Source organism: Rhinolophus sinicus, linkage group LG15 (assembly GCF_036562045.2).
Source record: "Rhinolophus sinicus isolate RSC01 linkage group LG15, ASM3656204v1, whole genome shotgun sequence".
Lineage (NCBI taxonomy): Eukaryota > Metazoa > Chordata > Mammalia > Chiroptera > Rhinolophidae > Rhinolophus > Rhinolophus sinicus.
Genome location: NC_133764.1, coordinates 44,635,614 through 44,660,633, shown reverse-complemented (window position 1 = coordinate 44,660,633; position 25,020 = coordinate 44,635,614). Strand labels below are relative to the sequence as shown.

General features: G+C 45.4%; 2 protein-coding genes across 2 annotated transcripts; one reads left to right on the top strand and one right to left on the bottom strand.

Moving 5' to 3' along the window:
* Nucleotides 1-1,988: 1,988 nt before the first annotated feature.
* Nucleotides 1,989-19,856, top strand: UBE2Z (ubiquitin conjugating enzyme E2 Z). Its single transcript, XM_019740600.2, has 7 exons — nt 1,989-2,429; nt 4,317-4,389; nt 6,412-6,599; nt 8,865-8,976; nt 11,356-11,468; nt 12,107-12,197; nt 14,432-19,856. Exons 1-7 carry the CDS (start codon nt 2,107-2,109, stop codon nt 14,600-14,602), a joined length of 1,071 nt encoding a protein of 356 aa, XP_019596159.1. The 5' UTR covers nt 1,989-2,106; the 3' UTR covers nt 14,603-19,856.
* On the bottom strand, nt 17,732-24,608 carry SNF8 (SNF8 subunit of ESCRT-II). The gene is made up of 8 exons (XM_019740601.2): nt 24,451-24,608; nt 24,034-24,084; nt 22,577-22,715; nt 21,614-21,718; nt 21,021-21,093; nt 19,986-20,127; nt 19,019-19,093; nt 17,732-17,972 (listed from the first exon to the last, which is right to left on the bottom strand). The coding sequence occupies exons 1-8, from the start codon at nt 24,502-24,504 to the stop codon at nt 17,835-17,837; spliced, it is 777 nt and encodes a 258-aa protein (XP_019596160.2). The 5' UTR covers nt 24,505-24,608; the 3' UTR covers nt 17,732-17,834.
* Nucleotides 24,609-25,020: the final 412 nt, after the last annotated feature.

Sequence of the window (25,020 nt, the reverse complement as noted above, 5' to 3'; positions counted from 1 at the left end):
TGGGCCGCTGTAGTCTGTACTCATGGAGTAGTGTTTTTCTTTGTGTGAGGTTACCCAGTGAGTTGACTTTTGACCACCTTACTAAATAAATAATATCCAAGCAAAATTCTGGAATCCTTTACAAGTAAAAATGAATATAGTTTGAATAGGCAATAGATGCCCGGTACAACATTTAAAAAGCATATATATATAATATATATATCATACATATATATAACATATATATTATAAATATATATGCACATATATACATATATACACACACATCCTTTGGCTCACCTTGTCAGCAACAAAATCACCCAGAGACCTGCCCTTTCAGAAATAGTCTGGTCTCTTTATTATAGAGTAGTAAAACACTAGACCAACAAAAAAGGAAATCTATGAAATATTGTATTCATTCATTTTACTACAAGTACCTAAGCTGCGCCAGGCCCTGTGCTGGATTCACAAATATATGGTCTAGAGCCCCAAGAGTGTGATGTGTGTATGTGTGTGGGGGGAGGGGGGAATAAGGGGTAGAAGCAACAGGTACCAAAGGACCATAATTGGCACAAGGTAAAATGCGGTTAAGTGTGAGAGAGTTCCAAGCTGTGACAGTATTACATAGTGGTTAGAACTTTTGCTCTGGAGTCAGACAGATTTGGTTTACAACCCCCATTTCTGCCACTTGTTCAGTATAACCCATGTAAGTGACTGAACCTCTGTAAGCCTCTGATTTTTCCATCTGTCAGAACTGACAAATAATAGTACTTACTTCATACGGTTGTTGAAAGGAATAAATAAGACAAAATATACAAAGTGCTTGGCACATATTAAGCATTCAATAAATGTCAGCTGAAAAAACAAATATTTATGGTTTGAATAGGCAATAGATGCCTATTCAATACATGTTGGTCATTACCATTGAAGTCCACAGTCCCTTACTGGAAAATTCACAAAGTTGTGAAAACTGGATTTTGTAAAGACAAATTTGGCGGCAAAATATAATCCAAAGTAGGCGACTCGGCTGATTTAGTATGAATATTCATAAATGTACCCAAATTGGTATGAATATTCATACACTTTGCTGTAGAAATATCGTTCGGTTACTTTGTACTGCCCCAGGCCCTGCTGAGTGTTACTCTAAATTCTGAAACACATCTGGCCCCCAAGGCTTTCCCCGAAAGATTATAAGCTTATATTCTTGGTAGGGAGAAAAGGGAAAGCTTTCTTTAAAAGGCTTCTGTTTTTCTTAGTCCACAGTATTATTTTTCACCTTACACATCTCAAGAAAGTCCTGAGGAATCCTTCCAGGATTTAAACTCACAGCCCCTTGCTTCATTACAGGGGAGTCAAGGACTTGTGGGAAGAAAAAAGACTGAGCTTGGAATCAGGAGGCCTGATTTTTCTTCCCTTTACCAAGCTTCTCTAGGTCTGTTTCATTATCCCTATGGCAACGCCTAGCAAGTGTCTGGTATTTAGCAGGCTCTTCATAAATATATACTTGAATAAACTGGAAAACGGAGTTTTTCACTCGCAGGTTGATTCCTTCCTTCCTCTTGGTCCTATTGTGGGCAAGGGGCAATGGCAACCTGCCCTCCGTGGGTGAGGGTGCCGGAAAGATAAATCCTAGAGCCTTTCAGACCGCAAGAGACCTAAGCGAGTCAACTCAATCTACTCAGCGCCTTCCTACAGGGAAGCTGGCTCGATCCCCAATCCTATACCATGGGCACCTCTGAGGGTCGTTCTCCTCAAGAGGGGACATGGCCCTCCTCTTTCAACACTTGAAAATAAAATACTCTTTGGAACTGGGCTCTCAACTGCACCTAGGCGTCGGGGTCACGCCTCAGAACCTCGTCACGCAAAGCGCGGGGCCAACACAGGCCCATAAGCCGGGCTCGACCGGCTAGTTCCTCCCCCACTCGCCCTGGAGGACCGTGGGTGGACGCTCTTGCAGAGCGCCTCTCGCTGGTCGGGGAGGGTGTGGGCGGAGCCAGCGCTGCCGGGCTGTGGCAGCGGAGGGTGGGGACACTCTGGCCCGGCTCTCTGTGGTGCGGGAGGGAGAGGGAGCAGCGGCCGCTCTGGTCGGCGGACGTGCTGCCGAGGAGTCCCGGAAGCGAAGCAGCGATGGCGGAGAGTCCGACTGAGGAGGCGGCGACAGCGACGGCGGGCGCCGGGGCAGCGGGCCCCGGAGCAAGCGGCGTCGCTGGTGTTGTTGGCGTTAGCGGCAGCGGCGGCGGGTTTGGGCCGCCTTTCCTGCCGGATGTGTGGGCGGCGGCGGCGGCAGCGGGCGGGGCCGGAGGGCCGGGGAGCGGCCTGGCTCCGCTGCCTGGGCTCCCGCCCTCGGCCGCTGCCCACGGGGCCGCGCTGCTTAGCCACTGGGACCCCACGCTCAGCTCCGACTGGGACGGCGAGCGAACCGCGCCGCAGTGTCTACTCCGGATCAAGCGGTGAGCCGGGGTTTTTCCTCCCCCAGCCCCGAGCTCCGGGGTTCGACCTTCCCCGCCCCCCACCCTTTCCCACTACAGCGCCCCCGCCGCCTCCGCGCTTCCCTCGCGGCGGCCCAGCTGTAAGGCCCACGACTTATCCGCCCGCAGCGTCGGGATCCAAGTCCCTTCTCCCCCCGCCCCCAGCTCCACACGCACCAAATCCCTCCTTGGAGTGCCCAGGTCCGACCCCGCCCCTCGGCAACCTCCCGTGAGCCCTTCGTCTCCATTCCGGACACCCTCCCCCATACCTCCCGCCCGAAACCCGACCCTTTCGTGCTTCAGTAACACCCCCTCCCGCCCTCGGCGCCACCCCTCTCCCCCCTCCCCACGCCAGCCTTGCGAGATGCTGCCTGGAGGCCCCACCCATCGGGTCCCCCGGTCGTCTCTTCCTGAGCCCCGTTTGTAACACACACAGCTTGCTTTCCCTGGCCTTAGGCTCGAGACCAGCCTTTCTTTTTATTTCCCATCTCCTCAGATCCCCTCCATACAGTCCCTTCCCAAGTCTAGATCTCTTACCTCATGTACCCACAATCTCCCCTTTAACCACTTTTCCAGATCCCCAAAGCTGTCCACTCACACCTGTTCCAGAAACTCAGGTTTCTTCCCACTCCCGTCTCACTCTGGCTTGTAATATCCTACTCACGATATTTCTTTCCTGTATTTTTTCTCTCTGGATCATCTGGTTTACTTTTCTGAAGCAAATATACCCAATCCAAATATAAAAACAAGGTCCTAACTCCTTTTTGTGCTTGCTTCTTGGGCGACTGATTTTAGGCCATATCATTTAATAGATAATACTTATGCAAAAAATTTTAGCATAGTACCTATCGCGTAGGAAAGGGATAATGCTTTGTAGATGCTATTAATCTTGAAATCTGTTTCTTGGTGACCAGACTCTTTCTCTCCCCCTGCTCCCATCACAATCATCCCTATCTAGGTATTCTCATCCCCCACTTTCCAAGTCCCTTCAGGTTTAGCTCTACTTACATTTCAAGGTGGTAATGAAAATTAAACAGCACGTTGTGTGTAAAGTACCTGGCCCAGTGCCTGACCGGACAGTTTTCCAATCCTGACATACGTTTGAGTTCCGCCAGTACTTTGCTCTGCTTATTTGCAGTTTATGTCCCTGTGTTCCTTAGTAAGTCCCAAGCCTATTCCCACCTAGAATGTCCTTTAGACCCTTGCTCACAACTGATCCATTCTAGTTTGTGAGATATGTCCTAGAAATCCTCGCACTTCTATAGTAGTCACTGTGTCATCTTCCAGATGTGAGATTCCCAGCAATTTCAGAGGGTGCCATCCCCAACTTGAAGAGATCTCTGCCCTATTAGTCTCCTGGGCAAGATCATTGCTCCCTGCTAGCTCCCTTGCTTTATATAATCCCCTTACCAACAAAAAGCCACGTGGTTTGTGGAATTGATGTTTTGTTGGAGTTGATGGTACATTCCCAGTTACTGAAAAATCTTCATTTAGCATTCAGCTGTAGTACCTGGGAATCTCGGAGGTGGGGAGTGAATGAATTGCCATGTAGGAGGGAATGAGAGTAAATGGGATGTGGCTTTTCCAGGGTGACATCTGATGCCATTGGGATCTTTTTTTTCCCCCCTCTCCTTACCCTCCCCCTGAGGAAACAATGCCCCTTTGATGATAATTTCTCTCTGACTGCCTGACAAGTACTCAGCTGAGATTTCTCAGCCAACAAGACAGTGCAACCATTTGTGGTACCAAGCACCACTTTCTCGAACCCTGGCATCACTGAGGCGATAACAACTGTCTGTCCTGCTCAAGGGATTCCCTTTTTTCTCCTCTCCCTCACTCCCTCCCCAACCTCCTTTTGGTGTTATACAGGGATATCATGTCCATTTATAAGGAGCCTCCTCCAGGAATGTTCGTTGTACCTGATACTGTTGACATGACTAAGGTATGTAACTTGCTGGGGTTTGGGGGTTATTGGGAAATTGGGCCCATAAAGTTGGAAGAGCCTAAAAGAGATTATCCAGTTCACACCTCTGATTACATAGATAAAGAAATCAAGCCCCCAAGAGAGTAAGTGGCTTGCCCAAGGTTACACAGTGAGGTGGAACAAAGCCTCAAACAGATGTCTGTTATTAAGGTGCCCATACGGTAGGTCCTGGTTGGCTTGGAAAAATCCCAGTTTACACTTACTATCCCGGCTTAACTATTAATAGGGCACTATTTCACTCTCAAAAGTGCTCCAGTTTGGATGACAAATTCTGTGGTCACCCTATCCATTGTACTACCCAGCTCTTACCCAATCCCACCACTCTTGACCTTTAAGTATGCTGCTATAAATCAGATACAGAGAAGGTTAAGAATGGGGCAAGCTTGAGTAAACAGTTTTCGCAGTAAAAGGCTGTTGTTTAGGCTCCTGTTCACCCAAATACCAGTCCTCTCTTGTCCTCCACACACAAACACAGAGAAAGCTTAGTATGTAATGTCAAATTTCTCTGATGCTGTTTCTCTGAAAATAAGACCTATGCGGAAGATAAGCCTTAGCATGGTTTTTCAGGATGACATCCCTTGAACATAAGCCCTAATGCGTCTTTTGGAGCAAACAATATAAGACCTGGTCTTATTTTCGGGGAAACACTGTAGGTACCTAGGCTTCTCTGTCATTGAGTGCTCTACCCTCAGAAGTGAATTTATGCTTTAATTGATGTTGGGAAGAAGTCAGATTTCCTAAATCTAGTGTTGTTTAAATGAAAAGTCATAGTTGCAAATTTCTTAGAGTAAAAATTCAGGTTTTGTATTGTTGGTATCTATTTTGTTTTGAATAGATTTCTCTTTCAATTGATTTTTTTTTTTTTTTTTTATGTGGTTGGAAATGTTTTTCCTGGGACATCTTGTCCTCAGTCAAGTATCAATGTTAATATGCTAGGGTTCCCAGAATTGATGCCATGTTGATACCAGTTTAGCTTGCTATTCCAATGACTAAGGGCTAAAAGATAACCTAGGGAGTCACCAGGGTAAGTTAGGGACTATACACTGAAGCATTGGATTGCAGGTCCTTTTTCCTCTTGCTGTTCAAATTCCAAGCAGACTTACATGCATGCTTACAAGCTTTTGTAGAATAAACATAACTGAGTTCATAGGGAAATCTTGTTCAATAATCACGGCTGGAGGAAGAGACTAGCGTTCTGTTAAGTGCTACTGCATTTTATTTATTTTTTTAACTAACCTACAGTGTCGGGGAAAGTTCTGGGGATGGTGTGATGGCTCTGGACCCTGTGTTTTCCCCATTTTTCCTTGTAGCTTTGATGCAGCTGGATGCTGCCTGAGCCACATCCTCCACAGTAGGTTTAATCCTCTGTAGAGGAAGCAGACACCCTAGGCTTCCATCACAACCCTCCGCTCTGCACTGTTACTGGCACTCGTGCTGTGGCTTCCAGTCCCTTTCCTCTTCCATTCATCTTACCTCCCCTTTGTGCCACATAAATGGAGGCTGGAGTTGCATCATCCGCGTGTTGAACCTGGGCAAATCCAAGCATCCGTACTCAGAAAAAATATGTATTTCTTAAAATTAAACATGCTAGGATAATACTTTACAGATGCATATTATATTTTGCACATTGGTGTTCTATCCATTTGTTATACATAACTGATCAGAGAAGGCCGAGCAAAACCATGCTGTAAGGGAGTTTTAAGGGATATTCAAGGGTGATTTTGATTAGATTCAGTTTTCACCTCAGACTCTAACTTTAGAATGTAACCCTGAGTAAGATGCCACTCCCCTATAGTGGGATTTCTTAAAATTTTAAACATACTTATTAACGTGAGGACAGGCTGTTCATTCTGCACAGTGAGGATATGGTATATGGCTACCAGGTGAAGGTCTGCTTCTGGCGTGGGTAGCAAGTAGAAGCCAGGAGGGGTTGGGATGGGACATCACCTCACGATTTTGAGATGGGGTTTTATTTTGCAGATTCATGCATTGATCACAGGCCCATTTGACACTCCTTATGAAGGGGGTTTCTTCCTGTTCGTGTTTCGGTGTCCGCCCGACTATCCCATCCACCCACCTCGGGTCAAACTGATGACAACGGGCAATAACACAGTGAGGTTTAACCCCAACTTCTACCGCAATGGGAAAGTCTGCTTGAGTATTCTAGGGTAAGAGGAGACTTCTAAGTGGCCAAGTTGGTTGTTAGCACATAATGACTCTAGGCCAGCCTTTATCAACCAGCATTCATAACCTGAACTACAGAACACAGAAAATGATTGGAATGACTATTTCCTGAATTCTGTCAGGATGGTACAACCAGTACCATTCTAGACGCAAGAGAGAGAAGTTCATTCATTACGGACAGTGGATGCCTTAATGAAGTGGTGCTCCGTGAGCAGCAGCAACACCTGGGAACCTGTAGCCATACAGCTCCTGGCGCCCCACCCGAGACTTATATCAGAGATTCTAGGGCTGGGGCCCAACCAGTCTGTGTCTTACGAGCCCTCCGGGTGCTTTCTGGTGCACACTCCAGTTTGAGAACCACTTTCTTAGGGCATCAGGCTTAATTCTGTCCCATACAGGTTGAGAAAGGCTGCAGATCTGTGCCATTCAAGATTGTGGGTGTCTTATTTTTGAGTCTCAATGAGTGGCTTTGGAGGCGGTGGTGGAGATGATGATTATGTTATTTTAACTGAATGAAAAATGTCTGAGGTTGGAAATCACATCAGATATGAAACACAGAAGTTTTAAGTACATTTTGTTTCTGGGTGCTACTAAGATTTTTGCTTTATGTAGTTCTCATTCATTCCTTTTAATTGCCTTTGGGGGTTAAAAATTCAGAATGGAAATGTCTTCTAGTATACTCTGGATTGGTCCTTTTAGTGGTCTGAATTTCCCTGGGGCAGAGAACAAGTGCGGGTTGAAATTGAGAGAGATGCCCAGTGGTGATACTGTTTTCCTTCTTCCTGTCCACATTTTCCAGGTTTGTGGGGGGGGACAAGGCAGTTGACAGAAACTGGAGACAGGATTCTTTTTTTTAACATCTCTCAGACGTAGGGATAGTGCTGTGATTGTGGCAGTGAGGAAGTCCTTTAAAGGAGATTGTTCTTAAAGAAGTCCTTTGTGTCATAAGGGTATATATTGTCTGTGCTGGTAGGATAGTGGTCCATGTAACCCACAGTGGTAAGGAAATTTATTTGTTGCTTTTGTATGAAGTTTGTTCATGAAAGTGTTTTGTATTAGGCACCCCTTCATTAGGTCTATGTAAAACTATTTTGAGCAAACATTAGGCACATAGTAGAAACAGGGGAAGTAAGATGGTGGGGTAAAAGTGGCAGAAGTATGTTGGGTGAAAAAGGAGAAGCTCCCTGAAATTGAAAATTTGTCACGAAGGATCAGAGTGGAAAATTTCCAGGCATTCTTAGTTGACTATATTCAGTTTATCAGCCTCATTTCTTTTCTACCCAGAAAAAAATACCAAGCTAACGAAAGAAATTTAATGAACGTTTAACACATTGACATGAATCCTGAATATGTGAAGCCTTGGAGAGTGCAAAGTCTAGAGTTTGGGGAGGAGCAAAGCTGAGAAGAGAGCAGGTTGAGCGGCACTGAAGAGCAATCTCTGATGAAGTTACTGTCCCAAATCACTTACTTGGGCTTTCCTTGAGTCCAGCAGGGAAAGGGAATTGGCCAGTGAACTTGAACAAGCAGTCCTGGCTCAGGTTGTGTTCTGCTTCCAGCTCAGGTGCCATCTCTTCAATTAATTGTGCTACAAATAAATGTCATTAATGTCCAAACTGCCTTCCTCCTCCCAGTATGCAATCAGGTTTATGAAAGAGAGAGGCAATTTTGGTGTTTCTCTCTTGTTTTACATGTATTATTTTCAGACCCTCCCCAGTCTAGACATGCCCTTTACTCCCTTCCTGTCTTCGGAGTTCTGTAATCCTCAGAGAATTCAACACCCTTTGGGGGCTTGATAGAAAACTGGATCCCTGATCATTAACCCCACTACGTGGCCTCTAACCAGATAGCTTCAGTCCCCTCTCCTTCTGCTCAATTTCTCCCTCCTCACTGACTCCATCACACCCATAAATAAATAAGCCCTTTGAGATTCTTTCATTCTGATGAACGGAACCTTCCCTGGCTACTGTTTCTTTCCTAGCCCAAAGAAAATCCCTTCAGAGTTATCTCGCTTGCTTTCCCCTTTTCTTTTGTCCCACTTGATAAGAGGATTAGGCAGTTGACTGATTTCTGGTGAATGAGGGTGAGGCAGAGGCTGGGAAATTCCAGAATATTAATAGTGAAAGAGAAAGTTGAGTCACTTAAGATGGTGCTGCTAGGCCCCAGGGTACTTGTGCACTGGTCTTTCTGTGATGGCCTCTCGCAGCTCGCTCTGCCTCACCCGCCTCCATTCCCTCTGATGTGTTTTGCAGGACGTGGACTGGCCCTGCCTGGAGCCCAGCCCAGAGCATCTCTTCCGTGCTTATCTCCATCCAGTCCCTGATGACTGAGAACCCCTATCACAATGAGCCTGGGTTTGAGCAGGTAAGGCTGTTGGGCCTGGCTTTGGGGTGTGGAATATTGGGTTTTAAGAGAGCTCAGAGGTTGGCTTAAGGGTTGTTTTTTAACCTGGCTCAGCCCCATGTATTAAACTTATCGCTATGGGGGGGAAAGGAGCTGGCATGTGTGCTCCTTATTGATGAATGTTTTTTCTTGTAAGTTACAGTAATGTCAAGTTATTTCCATTTGACTTGGATTAATCTACCATGTGGAAGTCAGTGGAGTCATTTGGAAATTAATTCTGAGCCTGCTTTCGGGGCTCTTGCATCCAGTGGGTTTTTATGCGTCCATTCTCCAGTATCTCCTTGAAGTGATCTCCAGTGACTACTGCTGAGCCAGACATTCTTCTGGAATTAAGAAGTACGGTTGACTCATGAATGACACACAGTCTAAAATCCGCGTATAACATTAGACTCTACAGTGGGCTCTTTGCATCCCCTGGTAACAACCAATTGCAGTTTGAAAACAGTATTTCGACCTGTAGTTGGGAATGCAGACACTGTTTTCGATCTGCTGTTGATTGAATCCGCAGATGCAAAACCTGCAGATAAGAAGGGCCAACTGTATTTACTGAAAAAAATCCACGATAAGTGGACCCCACGCAGTTCAAACCTGTGTTGTTCAAGGGTCAGCTGTACTATTACCTGCAGAGCCAGAGGAGCTAGCTAGTCATCAGTTAGGGCAAGAATGTTTAGTCAGCCCTACCGAAGAGAAAGTGGAGGAAACACATTTTCCAAGGGTTATGCTATATGCCAGACACTGCCAAGTTTTTATATATAATTTCTCCTTTGATCCTTATACGAGCTGTCTGAGGTAAATATTGTTATCCACATTTTCAAGGATACACCAGATCAGGGTAGGACCCAGGATGTCCCTGGAGCCCAAAGTTCTTCCATTGTTCCAAAGTGCCTTCCAGGATTACTCATGAGCACAGGAAGAATTCCGGTGATGTTCCCAAAAGATAATAATTCAGTCTAGGTAATTAAAACAGCTTAATTCATTCTGAAACTATTTGAGGTAACGCTGACATTGATGATTCTTCTATATACCTGAACAAAAGGGAGCGCCCTTTTAAGAATAAACAAAAATTATTCCCTAAACCATCTTTTCCGAACAAAGAGTAGATTTAATTTCAGGAGTAGGTAGAAATGGAGATGGACTTCATTGGCTAACCAAGAATCTGATTTTTATTTAGGTCTTTTCTTTGTTCGGAAATTCAAGAGATGTGACTTTTTTCTTAATACTGTTAAATGTTCTTGGTTCATAGCACCCTCTCGTCTTGGTAGTTTTTTCACAGTTCCCCAGGCAGAAAGAAATGCCAAACGGTTCCATTTGTTAAGTAGTTAGGTCCACAGAACTTATTTCTTTTTTAAATAACTATAATGACTTAATAATAGGATGTGTGCCCCTGTTGGGCGCCACACACAACTTTTAAAATCTTGGAACCACATTGAACCCATCACCTTCGTTTATGTCCCCCACTGTTTTTGTGTGCTGTACTTGCTATTTATAAAAGTAGTGACTGAAAATCCAGCATCACAAAGATAATAGGTCATTGAAAGTAGTATAATACAGTTAAAACTGAACTACCTACCTCAAGCACTATAGTGGTTCCCATAGTATTTGACAGATGTTGAATACCATGGTTTTCCTCAAGAAAGTTTACAACATCCCACAGTGTCCCTGTGTTGCATTTTGGGAGCCGTAGTAGTAGGCTGGAAATACATACCTTTTCTGTTCGTGTTTTTATCAGAAGCCAAGGCTCTGACCAGAGTTGATGGTAGGAGGAACATTGAAGAGTTAAAGGAGAGGAGACTGTGCTCCCTTCCGTTTACACCCACACGTTTCATGTTAGCTTTCTAGACCAAAAATGGGAGTTTTCCTTTTGAAAATTTCAAGTTCTGCTTCTGATAGATTCATAATGGTTGACTTAATGGTAGTAGAACCCTGCAGACATATAAAGGCGTTAACAAGGAAGCATCCTGGTATGTATAGGTTTTCCAGACAGATTCTTAACGTCATTTATACCTTTTGTTCCACCATCATTCCTATAGTTGGTTATTTCCCACTTAATCCTTACCTGAGAGGCCTTTCATTTTAAGCTCTGGAAAATTTGATGGATCTGGTTTGCTGCTGATAGGTAAAATGACCCGTAACAGAGAATAGGTATTGGTACGCACAGGGGCAGGTAAAAGGTCTCAAAAATGAAAGGCTCTTCTGGATGTGCCATACAGTGGGAAAGGTATCCTCTTAGTTTATGTGCTTGGGTCACATGCCCCATACTAATCCTGAACCCTCTTCCCATTGGCTTTTCTCTTGGCCTAAATTTTGTACTTGGATACTGTGGTGTCTATCACATTTCAGGAGAGACATCCAGGAGACAGCAAAAATTACAATGAATGTATTCGGCATGAGACCATCAGAGTAGCAGTCTGTGACATGATGGAAGGAAAGTGTCCCTGTCCTGAACCCCTACGGTATGTGTCAAGAGAGTCCACTTGGTACTTGTTATTCCTTTTGGAGATTTAGCTGGTTCTTACCTTTGAGAACCTTTGGGGGAATGTCCAGTGTTGAGCACCAAAGGGAGATAGAGAAGAAATAAGTTGCTTTTAAAGACCATGTGGTTAAGGGTTCCCCGACAGGAAGTTCAGAGAGCGCTTCTCTCTTCTTGGAGTACGCCTGGCCTGATGGGAAAGACATAGTTTATGTCCTCACGGAGCCCCCAGTTTGCCGAGAACCTGGACATATTAAAGACACTTAACTGTTCAACAGCCAAATGAGGTGTAGAGCACTTCATAAGAAACCCATTTCTTAATGTTCAGTTTTATTTCTAAATAAAAACTGGAAGAGCAAAGTCAGAGTTAATGAAACAAACTTCCTAGAAGAATTTTGAGTAAGGATTAGGATAGGGGTGGCCTTTGAAAACAGATGAGATTGAGAAAGTCATGAGTTGAAGTTGGGATTCAAATGATTGGTATTAACAGTCACTCCCATTTTATAATCCCTAAGATCTCTGGGCTTGGGGACGCTAGCTGTTTAATTTGGCATTAAGGTTAGATGGTGAAAGGGTGACCCTTTTCCCCCTTGTTCTTAAGTTCCTCTCCTTGTTTTCCAGAGGGGTGATGGAGAAGTCCTTCCTGGAGTATTATGACTTCTATGAGGTGGCCTGCAAAGATCGCCTGCACCTCCAAGGCCAGACTATGCAGGTAACAGCCTCTTCTAGTGACTCCAGAGGCCTTACCGCAGACCATGTAAAATCCCCACGAGGGTGACACCCACATCTCTCATAGAACTCAGAGCCGAAAGGAACCTGGTTCAGTTGAGTAGCTGAGGCCCCAAGAGGAGACTGACTTGCCTAAAGCCAAATGGAGGTGGTTCTGAGTTCCTGGCATAAAGTAGGTACTCACGAGTAGAATCTGAACTATCCTTTCCAGCCTGGAACTCCTTCCCTTCTTGGTCAGTAGTCTTTTCAAACCAAGAACATTCAACCCTCTCGGTCTTACGGATTGTAAGAGTCGTCTATTGGAATTCCATCCCTAGCTCAGAGGGGTGCTGATAGAATGGAAGCATTGGGTATACAGTGTTACATATTGAAAGATTGCTATTACAAGATGGTAACTAATTATTTTCTGCCTCTACTGGGAAAATGTGCTTCCGCTTCCAGTAAAAGTGCAGAATTTAGGCTTGTTTTAAAGAAGAGGTTCTGATTAAAACAAATTGTACATAGGCTCAAATATAAACAACCTGGTTGGTTAGAGGGTGTGAACCCTCTTGTTTTGAAGGACCAGTTCTTGTCTTGGATCATTTACTGGTGGACTTATTTAGCAATGTGGTGACGTGCATAAGTGACTAAGACCTCTGCAGGTTCCCCCCAGCTCTTCTTGGGCTCTTTCCCTCACCCAGCCAGCACCACCAGCAGGAGGAGTAAATGTCTTGTTTCCTCAGGTGCTGCTTAGAAATGTTAGCTTCCCTGTCCTTCCTTCAAGGCCTTCCCACCCACGTGCCACATTTAAACCAAAGGTCAAGGACAGCTCAGGGGTAACTTGTTTCCCGAACTTTTTTGCGAGTATATCAAAGATGATGAATGCAGTGGTTTGTTCCCCGTCGGGAATTCGCATTGCTGGTATCCAGCAGCATTTCCAATATTCAGTCTGTTAAGGAAAAATAACTCATGATGAGGGAAGGAAAGGGAGGAGCAGTATCAGGAGAGGAGGAGAGTGGTTAGAAATGGAGCCAATGATGAAAGAAGGAAGACAGAGTAAGTGTGGAGTTCAGCCTTCGGGGAGTGTAACCCTCATAAATGAAAGGTGCAGGCTGTAGTTACAGTGACTGTGATTTGTGTCCACTGGCCCCTGCTCGTGAGGATAATTGTGAGCAAAAGTGTGGAAAGAGTTTATGTAGGAGAAAAGAATCATAGCCTTTTTGTGACTGCCAGGGAAACAGCTCTCCATTTGTTTGGTCCCTGGCCGTGCTACTTTGCTGATGTATTCTCTATGTAGCATTTTAAGTTCTGGTCTTTAAATCTTCCACCCCAACCGCAGTTATTTTGGAGACTTGAAGGACAGTTAACCCCTTTCTATGTAATATTTAGAAATATTTCACCTAGAATAAGGATTAAGGTCAAGGCTAGGTGACCCTGGCTTGATGCCCAAGAACCTGGACAGAATTGTGGTGATTGCTCTTTGGAGAAGAGTACAGGTGCTTACTGAGTTCCAGACCTGCTTGTGACCGTAGAAAAGCAGATGACCCTTTTCGAGTACAGTAAGTCCTCACTTAGCATTGTTGATAGGTTCTTGGAACTACAGCAAATGATATAACGAAACCAATTTTACCACAGGCTAATTGATGTAAACAAAAGGAAGTTCCCAGGCATCTCATCAATGTTAGAACATAAAGACGTTGAAAAAATGGTGTTATTTGAGGACTGTATAGGGAATGAAAGATAATTCTCCCTTTGTATATGGTTTTTATGAGGTTAATTAAAAACACAGTCGGGGTGGCTGGTTAGCTCAGTTGGTTAGAGCGTGGTGCTGATAACACCAAGGTTGCTGGTTCGATCCCCACATGGGCCACTGTGAGCTGCGCCCTCCTTAAAAAAATCAAAACACAGTCACACTGAATTATTATAGTCCTGGTCTTGAATTTCTCTTCCCTGTCTGTTTTGCCTGTACTGTGTCCCCCTTCCGCATATTGGCATGCTTTTAAGGAATGCAAACACATTTGAATGTTGGCGCAAGCCAGACCTGTCCGGGGCAGTGAACATGCCATGATATTCTTGAACAAAGATTGTTGTCCTCTGTTCGGAACGGCCTATGCTGTGCTCTGTTCCTATGACTCATAGGTGGAGCATGCGTTTGACATGGGCTCAAAGCTGCTCTCTAGGGTGAGCCACCCAGACTTGAATCTTCCATCCTATCCCGCTTGTCTCCTTTCCCCACAGGACCCTTTTGGAGAGAAGCGGGGCCACTTTGACTACCAGTCCCTCTTGATGCGCCTGGGACTGATTCGTCAAAAAGTGCTGGAGAGGCTCCATAATGAGAACGCCGAAATGGACTCTGACAGCAGCTCATCTGGGACAGAGACAGACCTGCATGGGAGCCTGAGGGTTTAGACCCTGCTCCCTTCTCCCTTCCCCCCACTCGAGAGTCCCAGCAAAGTTCCTTCCCCCCACCCCAGGGACGGAGAGGCACTGTGTATCTCCCTCCAAACGTGACGTCATCCTGCAAGATGGCAAGAACCAAGCAAGCTTGGATCCCAGGGTGTGGGAGTGGGGCGGCTGTTCCCCATCTGACCTCCTTGGCTCTCGAGCATCTGGGGCTATGTTCATCCCATATCAGGGGCCAAGGTACCTATGCAGGAGCACCTAGGGCGAGGGCCTCTGGCAAAAACAAAACAACCAACACACCTCTCCACAGGGCCAGCTCCTTAGGGATAGGTGGGAGACAGAAATTGCAATCCCAAGAGGGAGTGTGCCCAAAATGATTTATGGGGATACCTGGAAGGGAGCTTGGGGTGGGGGGGTGCTGTCTGTGACACTTAAGCAGTCTGGGTGGTTGTCTGTCTCTGTCTGTTTTCAGTCTTGAAACGGCTTCCCAATGCCCTTTTCCTCCTTGCCTCTCTCCCCCTATTATTTCCCATGGGCCAGCATAATTTTGTTTTTCCTAATTTATAGTCACTGTTCTAGACAGACCAAAGAGAAGGAACAGTGGTGGAGTCTAGGCTGCTGATCAGTAAGCTTTACCTAGCACCTGAGCACCTTTCTCTTCTGCCCTCCATTCCCTCACCCATTTCTCGATTTAAGTCAGGAGGTAAAATGTGACTGGGACTGAACCACGGTTTTGGTAAAGCCTGCAGTCACCATAAGAAGCTGAAAATGCTGTTTCTTCCCGCAATCACTGATTTGAAAAGTTCCCAACACAGGCAGCTGCTGTGTGTATGGGATTAGAGCCACTACATAGAATAGTCTCTTACCGGTTTTCATAAATACTAGTCACAATGAGGGTATTTCTCCTGGGGGCGGGGTGGGGTGAGGGCGGAGACTGATGCTAGTCCTATGTATTTTGTTTGGCTGTCCTTGCATATTTTCATCCCAGCCTGTAGTCCCCACTCCTCACTTCAACGCCAAGGGACTGTGGGGAGCAAGGGTAGCCAATGGCAGAGGAGATTGGGCTGGAACTCGAGAGACTCCTCCTCTTCTCTCCCCTCCCGCCTTCCTCCCCCTCCCAGCTGCTCTTTGTCACTGGTTCTGATGGGTGTTTGCCTGGCTGTGTCGCTTCTCTATCTGTATTTAGCTGCAGTGATCCTTTAGCTGGTTGGCTCAGAAAAATGTGCTTTAGGTGCCCTGTGGTACTGGGCATCGAGGGAATCCACCCTTCCCCTTTTTGATGCGTTCTGCCCGTTTTCCAGATTAACTGTTACGGCTCCCAGTGGGGTATCTGATCCACCTGACGTCAGTATCTAGCCACGTATAAGGGAAAGGATAACTTGTACCTGCTCTGCCAGCTGCTATGGAGGCCTCTGCCTTGTGGATCATGGGACTTCCCTGGGGAAGTTGGGAAGGGGGGTGTGCACAAAGGAGAATGTCCTACTTGGGAGAGCAGGAAGCAAACTGGACAGGAAGGGGGTCTGGGGAACAGAAGTTTATGTTGGATACCTGAAGGCTGGGTCTTTACAAGGAGACTCAGAAAGGGACCCTGCTTCCAATTTCCCTCTTCCATTCCCAGAGCTAGTAGTACAGGGCTTAGAAGAATGCCCTTGGTCTGTTGGTCCAGTGTTGTCTGTCATCCATTTAAGTGTTCCCACTTTCAAGTGACAATCCTCTCCTTGGCCCTGCCATGGGCAGAACATGTCTGGCATACTTGCCTGACTTAACGCCCTAATCTTGAGTTGAGGAAATATATGCACAGGAGTCAAAGAGATGTCTTTATATCTGACTGTACATAAATGAAATTTTTTTTTTTTTTTGGTGCAATAAAGTTTGTTTTGGCAGAAGGAGGAGGCGCCTATGGGTGTGGGAGGGTTTGTGTAAAGGAAGAAATGGATCATCTAACAACCACACATCTTGCCTAGGCCAGAAATTTGTTGGAGAAAGTGCTCAGTGAATTGTCTGGGAGCTGAAAACGGGGTTTGATGTGGACTGCTAGTGACAAGTTTTCCACCAACCAGAAATAGGGTCTTTGTTTCGAGGCTGTATCTCTGGCAGTCAAGGAGAGGAATGCCATCTTAGCCTCAATTGCTTCCAAGGAAGTACCGATTCAGAAACTGCAAAGTGAGCATATCCTACAAGGACGGGCAGAGGTAGAGATAGGCTTAAATTATATATCCCCTGCTAAGGGGTGTCTATGGATAATCCAAACCATTGGGTTTCTGGTTTTCTGTTAAACCAGCCCTTAGGAATTTAGCATTCAGACTGTGAAAACGGCTTGACACCTGTGTCCCAGCTCATCACCACCTTAAAGGCTCTTTCTGGTAGAGACACTTCCTCTTGGCTGACCATTTATGCAGGAAGAAATTAAGTGTCCTGCCAGCCTGTGCTGTGCAAAGTGGACTTGGGTTAGTGGGCTTTGGCTCTGTTTCAGCTGGTGGTCTCTGGTACAGATTCCTCACCTGCAAAGTTAAGGATACCTACTTCCTTTTAAAGTGGGTGTGAGGATTAAAAGAGGTGTATATAGAACTGGGCAGAGTTAGGTGTTCAGTAAATGATTTCCTTTCCCACCACTAAAACTAGAAGGATCTGGTGATCAGTCCAGAAAGGAAAGCTAGTAGGGAATTTGAGAAACAATACATTCACTATTGGTTGACTCCCCTCAAATTCCATTGTTTTCTTCCCTCTAACCATCATTTTAACATTAGCCTCTATTTCCTTCACACTCATAGCTGAGTCTGTCATAACCTGGAATCTCTACAGAGGGAGCTGAAGAGTGAATATTTACTAGTCCATTATAATCTGCTCGTTTGACATAAGGAACATTTTATAAGAAAGAGGTTTGAATTAACAGGCTATAATCTATGTCTCAGGGCTACAAAGAGTAGACTGTCTAGCCGGGAGACAGATGGCCTTCCCATGGACTTGTAGGTGACTTGTGCAAGTCATTTTATACATACTCGCTGTTCTGTTACTCAGGTTATCCTTACTGGATAAATGAGGTTTTCTCCAATAAAGATGCAATGTGAAGGCACTTTAAAAAAAATAAAATAATGGGTGAAGAACACTGGGGGAAGAAAAAAACTTGGAACATTATTTTCTGTGGGTTTTTTTTTTTTTTTAAACAAAGTCCAGGTTTTATTCAACAGTTTCTCCCTCTTCTCCCTGTCTACTCTATGCCCCTTCCACAGTCCCAGAGTCAGGGGAGGGCTTCTCTGGCCTCCTCAGCTGTGATCTCCTGGGAGTAGAGGTCAGTGAAGAGAGCTGGCAGCCAGTAATGGGCTTCCCCTGGGGCCTGCAGGTCCAGCCAAGCCAGCCCTTCCTTCAACAGGTGTTCCTGGAAGGAAAAGGTAGGAAGCGTCACTTGAGAAAGGGGAGTTTCCACAAAATAAACAATGCTCATACCTATTTTGGCTTCAATGGGATTTTCAAACTATATCAAATCTACATGAGTGCCTTCACACATTTCAAGCAAACTGGAATGATCTGGCCTTGACTTCTGCCTGAGGTATGAAAAATGCCACCAAGTCATTTAACCTGTGCAGCTGGAAAAGTGGGTAAAGACAAGCAAGAGTGGGATGCTGTGGAAGGAATGCAGGGCTACAGAAGTATTTGCTATTTGGCCTTAAGCAAATCGCTGACTCCATTCCCTGAAGCAAAAGGGAGATCACTACCTTTCAGTTAGCTTACTAGGTAACAGGCAGATGTGGGTAAACCTTTTTGGAGAAGTTAATGGAAGGAGCATATTAGTATCAGAATGGACTCAGCTCCTACAGCTGGAAATAGGCGTAAGATGGGTTGGTTCTGCTCGATAATAAACGTGTATGTTTATCCTTACTTTACAGATGAAATTGAGTCTATAGGTTAATTGTTTGGATAAGGAAGAAGGTACTAAAATCCTACATTTCCATCCTACTCCCTCTTTACAACATCAATCTTTTCATTAGTACCATGAAATTTGTATATATAAAACTATAACTATATGCAATAGTATATAATTATAGATATATATGCAACTCTATAATTATAGATAGGTAATTACCCTAGGTAGTCAATAATTTCCCCCACTGAACTGTTACTTCCAGTACAAACTACATTAACCATCTGACCAGGCGCTACAGGTTAGGAGCAACAGGTGTTGGTGATCCCCCTGTACCAGTGGCAGCCTGGTTTTACACACGTGTCAGGGTTAGAAGCCTGCCTTGTGAGTTCTGCCTCTCGGTGCCATCTTCAAAGAAATGCTGGTGTTACTTCTAGTGTGGCAGCAGTAGCCTTCAAGGCAAGAGGCCAGCAGAGCAAGGCTGAAGCTCCGTGTGGTTCCTATCCACCCACCTCCTCCCATCTGGGGCCCATCTTTTCTGGGCCATTTCAAAAGTCACATACCAGCACTTGTCGCGCTCGCTCTGTCTCCCATTTAAGACTGGCTTTGATATCACTGACAGTCACGTAGCCATTTTTCTGAAGGAAGGAGGAATGGGGATTGAGTCAGTTAAGAGTGTGCTTTCCCTTAGAACCCAGCATCTGCCCAAGGACAACTGATTTATCCAGAAAGGAGGAGGAACTGCCCTTGGGCAAAGAAAGCCTAAGAGCATAGAAAAAGAATGTTTAGAGGTCCCAGCAGAGAAGAGGTAGGAGGAAGAAAGGGTGACTTTTGAGGTGACGGGTTGAGGGGTTCAGTCTTACAATGTGGAGTCTCTGGTACTAAAATGTTAATTTAGACTTTCTCAAAGAACTCTATAGAGTATGACAAAGAAAGAGTAAGAATGATTAATTGATAGGAAGAAATAGTGATAATCATTAACTTCGTAATCTGAAATATTTAAATATTCAGCCCCTACCCTGCCTCACCCTATCCCCCAATCAAGAAAAGCCCATCCCTTATTTAGGTTTGTTCTACATGACAGAATTCAAACTGAACATGCCTTTCCTAAATACATGGTAAGGATTTCAGGGAGGAGGTATACGCTTACGGCATGCTGAGAACGGGGATGGCAAACAAGATTAAACATTTGTTTTAAATAATCCATAAAAGTATTTTTAAGAAGACATCCAAGAAGAACCTGTCTACCCAAGGAAACAGTTGTCTGCATGTCTGTCTGCTCCACTAGACTGTAAGCTCCTTGAGAGCAGGAACTATATGGTACCCATCTTTCTATGGCCCACGGCCTAGCCCAGTGCTTTGCACTGTAGCTGCTCAATAAATGTCTGCTAAATAAGCACAGATCTGAGTGCCTCCATCCATTACAGTTCAGCGTAAAGACCTGAGTGATGGGGAAGAGATCAGAGGTGCTCCAGAATCACCCCCAGGCTGTCCCTTACATGCGCGCACACGCACACACACACACCGTACCTCTGCCAGTTGCAGCACCACAGTGTGATCCATATTAAGCTCAGCTGGGACAGACTGAATGAGGTAAGTGCCGCCCACAGGGATGATGCCGAAGCCAGTGCCAAGTACTTTTAGTTTCTTGATGGCCCTGATCAGGTCGTCTCTGAGGGGAGGGAGAACTGCTTAAAGACCTTTGACAGACCAGACCCAGCCACAATGCAGTTTCCGCTCTGCCCTGGGCAGGGTACTCTGATAGAAGACTCAAAAGGCTGCACAACGTTTAACTATGTCAATAAAAAGGGAGGGTTAAAGGGCCCCAAATGCTTGGACATTCAAGGGAGAGAGATGGTCAGGTTCTCCACTCAGCAAACCATTCAAACATGGGACAGAGGTAAAAAATATGCCCACAAGAGCCCATCAGGAAATGGGAATGAATGAGCTAAATGGAAGAGACAACACAAGGTAGTGTGAACGATGGCAAAATAGAGAATGCTTATCCCATTTTAAAGGGTGCAACCCAAAGTGATTATTGATTGTCATGTGGAAATTGAGGCCCAGTACTGCCAGATTTTCTTATTTCTTAGTTGACAACTGAAATTACGGAAAGGGAAAACCTACAAGTCAATGTGTAGATCACATACCCAGCCCACATACTGACAAGGCTTTTTTACATTTTCTCAAATTGGAGTCACACATACAGGCTGCTGAACCAGGTCAATTTATACCCCATCTTCTGACCCTAGCCTCTCTCAGTCCCTGCTCTATTCAGCCCCAAAAATGTTGAAAACAAAACAAAACATATGTATGCATGAAAATACTTAGAAGAAACTATATCAAAATGTTTAACAGTCGTAATACCTCAGTTGAGAAATAATGGGTGTGTTTTGTTTTTTTTTAATCTATTTTCAGTTTTTTTAAATAACTTTTTTCTGATCATAAAGGGGAATAAAAGTGACTCCTAAACTATCCTAGACATACAAGCAGTGGGGAGAAAAGATATCCATCTAATTTTCAAAGACCTTTCTATACTCCAAGGGGTTGGAAGGCAAGACCTACTGGCTGACATCCTGGGCGAATTTGCCCCTTCCTTTTAACACCTGTTGATGTAGTTCCTCCAGAGTTATCAGACCTATTGGAGAAAGGGGAGAGAAAGGATTACTTTTGTGGCTAAAAAACCCAAACAAACGAAAGGCAGTATCATCTTTGAAAAACTATAAATGTTCTCTTGACATCAAGGCTATGTCTACAGTCAATGATTTATAACTGTTTTTAGGTTTTCTTTCTTAACTTCAACACAGACCATTTAATGTGCTTATTAAGATGAGACCACTGAATGACCATTTTTAAGGTCACATTTTAGAGAGTACATACAGTTATTTCCTACCTCCCTACTACTGTTTACAATGATTAGGGGCTAGACCTTCCTGGCCAAAAATCTTTGGAGAACAGAGACAATCATTCAGGTAATTCCACTTACCCTTGGCCATGGAGTCAACTATATGAAGTAGCTAAGATGCTTCTAAGACCTAACCGCTTCTCAGGACCTTATTGGCCTGCAGATTGCAGGATGGGGAAGAAGATCATCTTTCAAGGTTTTCTCCTTCTCAGAGAAGTCCAATGCCCAGTCCACAGGACCTAGCCACCCTCACCTCCATTCCGGTGCTTCAGGGCCAGGCACACTTCGACAATCTGGACGCCTAGTTCATAATAGAAGTCTCCCACACCTAGCATCTCAGACCAAAATCCTTTTCCAGCTACAAGACAGAAAAACAAAAGCTACGTTATTCATTAGTTACATCTTTTCTTTCAAAGCTAGGTTAAAGCATCTATCCTATGGGAAGTCTTCTATTCTTAGCCTTAAGTCCTTCTGCTTTATTTACTACTCAGGATCCTCAATATAATCTGACTCTTGGTAATTCCTGCTAAACAACAGGCTCAGACAATTCTAATGCGTGGGCAATCTAAAAAGCATTTCTATTTGGCTGCTAATTCTGGCTCTCGATACTATAAAAATGAGTTTTCCTTTCCCAAAGCATACAATGAAATATAATGGGACATATGGTCTAGACAAGAGAAAGAATCTGCAGACCTAGCATTCAAAAATCCATTAAAGACAATATTTTATTGAGTGAAAATGCAGGTTATAGAGTTGGATTATAGCATAATCCCATGTATGTAATAAAAAAGTTTATAATTATGATGAAGGTGTCAAAAAAGAGATACACCCTAAACTGTTAACAGTACTTTATCTCTACAATTATAGGACAGGGTCAGAAGAGTCTACTTCCTCCTTTTCTTTTTCCTCCTTTAGTGACTGCATGATCACATACTACTTTTATTAAAACTAAGTATTTTTAATAAAGGGGGAAAATAGCCATAAAAAGTTCCACTGTAGTTCATTCAAAGGAGGGTGACACACTGGCTCCTCAGCCTGCACCCCAGCCTTGCCATCTTCCCCATCAAACTGAGCACTCAGTCATCCTGCCAGGCATGCCCTAAAGACAACACTCTGTATCTCCCTGCAGGCCCTTCTAGAAGATGCCCCAACACCAGTGATAACAGCTCGGTAGCTTCTGTCCCTCTGGAATCCTAGAACACAGACAACTCCTTACAGGCCAAAGGATCAACCCCAATGGTGGCACACATGTCCTGGAACTGCACGCGGAACTCAGGGTTCTTCCGGATTTCTTGCTTGTGCTTGCTGGCAAATTCCTCCAGGTTGGTCTTGAACATGTCCAACTGCTTCGACATCTGAAGGACGGACAAGGGGAGGTTAGTGGCAGCCCAGCCAGGTGATAATTAAAATGCCAAAAATAAGTCCCTGGCCCAGTGGCAAGGCAAAGGCTGAAATAAGCTATCTGCTCAGGCCACCATGATGCTGTTTCCTGTTCCCTTTCTTTTGATCCCTGCTGCTCCTAAAATACATTTTTTTCTTGTGTTGCTGTTCTAAAGTCAGGATGCATCGAACAATCAACATGCATATCTAATGTGGTGCCTCTTTTTCCCAGAAAAACTATTATTAAATTGAAGGTACGCCTAATAATCCATTTTGTCTTAAAAATGAGGAAATGCAGCATTCACGCAGTGGGAAATCTTCAGCCACTGACAGAAAGGCTAGATAGAGAAAAAGGAAGCCTGGCATGAATTAGGTGTGCAGTGCCTGTTTAATCTAAGTCATGGACCTCCTTGGAGATCAACTCCAGATAAAGAATCCCTGAGGGAGGGCTAAGGGTCTACCAGATTACATTCCAAAGCTAAATACAAAATGGTTTGGGGATTTTCTGACTTCCTACTCGCATCACTGCTTCTCACAAAGCCAATCTTCTAACCCACCAAAAGTAACCACTTCTGGCCCAACATCTCCTCATTTGCTATTTGCTAACTTACACATTATTAGTCACCATTTCCAGTTGTTTCCTACATGTCATCTCTCCTATGAGTGGGAAATTTGAAGAGCACAGCCTGTGTCTACTATCTTTCCTCAGTTCAAGGGCCCATTTCCCTGCTTAACTGCCTTCTCCTCTTCTTCACCAGTCACAATAACTGAGTAAACTCTGGGAATGCACAGAAAAGGAGAAAGAGCCAGAGAAGGAAACTGTGCAGGAGCCACACCCATCACCCACACACACTTCTGGTATGCACCTAGGTGTGATGGTGGTGGTGGTGGGTGCCGCAGGTTAGGTAATACTTTCATGTTTTTTTAGGCATTTAAAGTAAAAACTTCAAAAGACCTAAATCAAACAGCTCTACCACTTGCTAACCATGCAACCTTGGATAAATTACTTCACACCTCAAGGTCCTCAGTTTTAATCTAAGAACAGTGTTCCTTCCTGTCAGTCTACGTAAAGAAAATGGACACATGCCTGGGACGCTGTAAGCATGCGATCACTCAAAGATGTCAGCTATCATTATTATCAGCCAGTCGCCTAAAAGATCTGAGCAGTCCAGAATCTGGGTTTGCCAAATATCCTATTTCTGGTTCAACCCAAGTAATCTAGTTTATACCAAAGGTGTCTTGTCCAGCCTTGTGGGGTCTCCCTTCCTTCCTGGAGCCTTCCAACCGACTCACCTGGGCCAGCTGGTCCTCAGCCAAGACTGTCCCTCGCTCCTTATACTTGGCCTGTCAGACAAAGAGATCAGCATGAGTTATGAAGAGTGGGTGCTGGGGGCTCCCACTTGTACCGCCTCAGCTGAAATATGAAAAGAAGAGGGTCTCTCTTAAATGGTTTTTCTTAGGGAGAGAGATGAGGAAGTAGAATGGACGACTCGTCTGTAGTCAAATTTGGGGAAGTGGAAGAAAGGGCTGGTGGATCTGGCGATGCTGGCATTCCAATCCACCGGAAGCTGGAGAAACTCCGTTCCCGGGAACCCGAGAAGCCCGTGTCAGACTCTGTTGGGAGGCAATTTGAGGGTACAGAGCTCTGCTCCAGGGACTTCAGTCTCCCGCGGGTCAGGGCTGGCTGTGGGTCCGCCTTCTTCCCCTCACCTCGGCAAGCTTCTTCTTGGCGATGGCGCCGGCTCCCACCCCGCGGCGGTGCATCCCCGCCTTGGGCCCGCAGGCCGCCCCGCTGCCGGGGCCCGGGTTTCTGCTTCCCGGGATCCACCGCCGGCTCCCCAACGCGGAAGCGCGGTCCGCGCGTCATCTCCGCGCGCCGGAAGCTACGCTTCGACTTCCTGCCGCGGGGCTGCAAGTGTCCCACCGCCAGGGGCTCGGGCCCCGCCTTCTGCTGGTGGCCGAGTTCCGCGAAGCTGTGGAGCGAGGAGGGCGCGGGGTCGGGACCCAGAGACCCAGTTGCCTTTGTGCGGCCCCGCGCTCCCCACCCAAGTGGACGCCTCGGACCTGCTTACGTTTTCATCACTGCCCCTCCATCGCCACCACAGCCACTAGTGCTCATGGGCCTCCTACTAGGTGCTAGGCGTGGAGTTGGGCTCCATGTAGAGCACAAACCAGAATGCACTCTACACCAACGGAGCTTACTTGTGCGAGTCACACGCTGGAATTCTGACTGGTGAAGGCTTTACAGTTAAGAACTTGGACTCTGGAATGACATTGTCT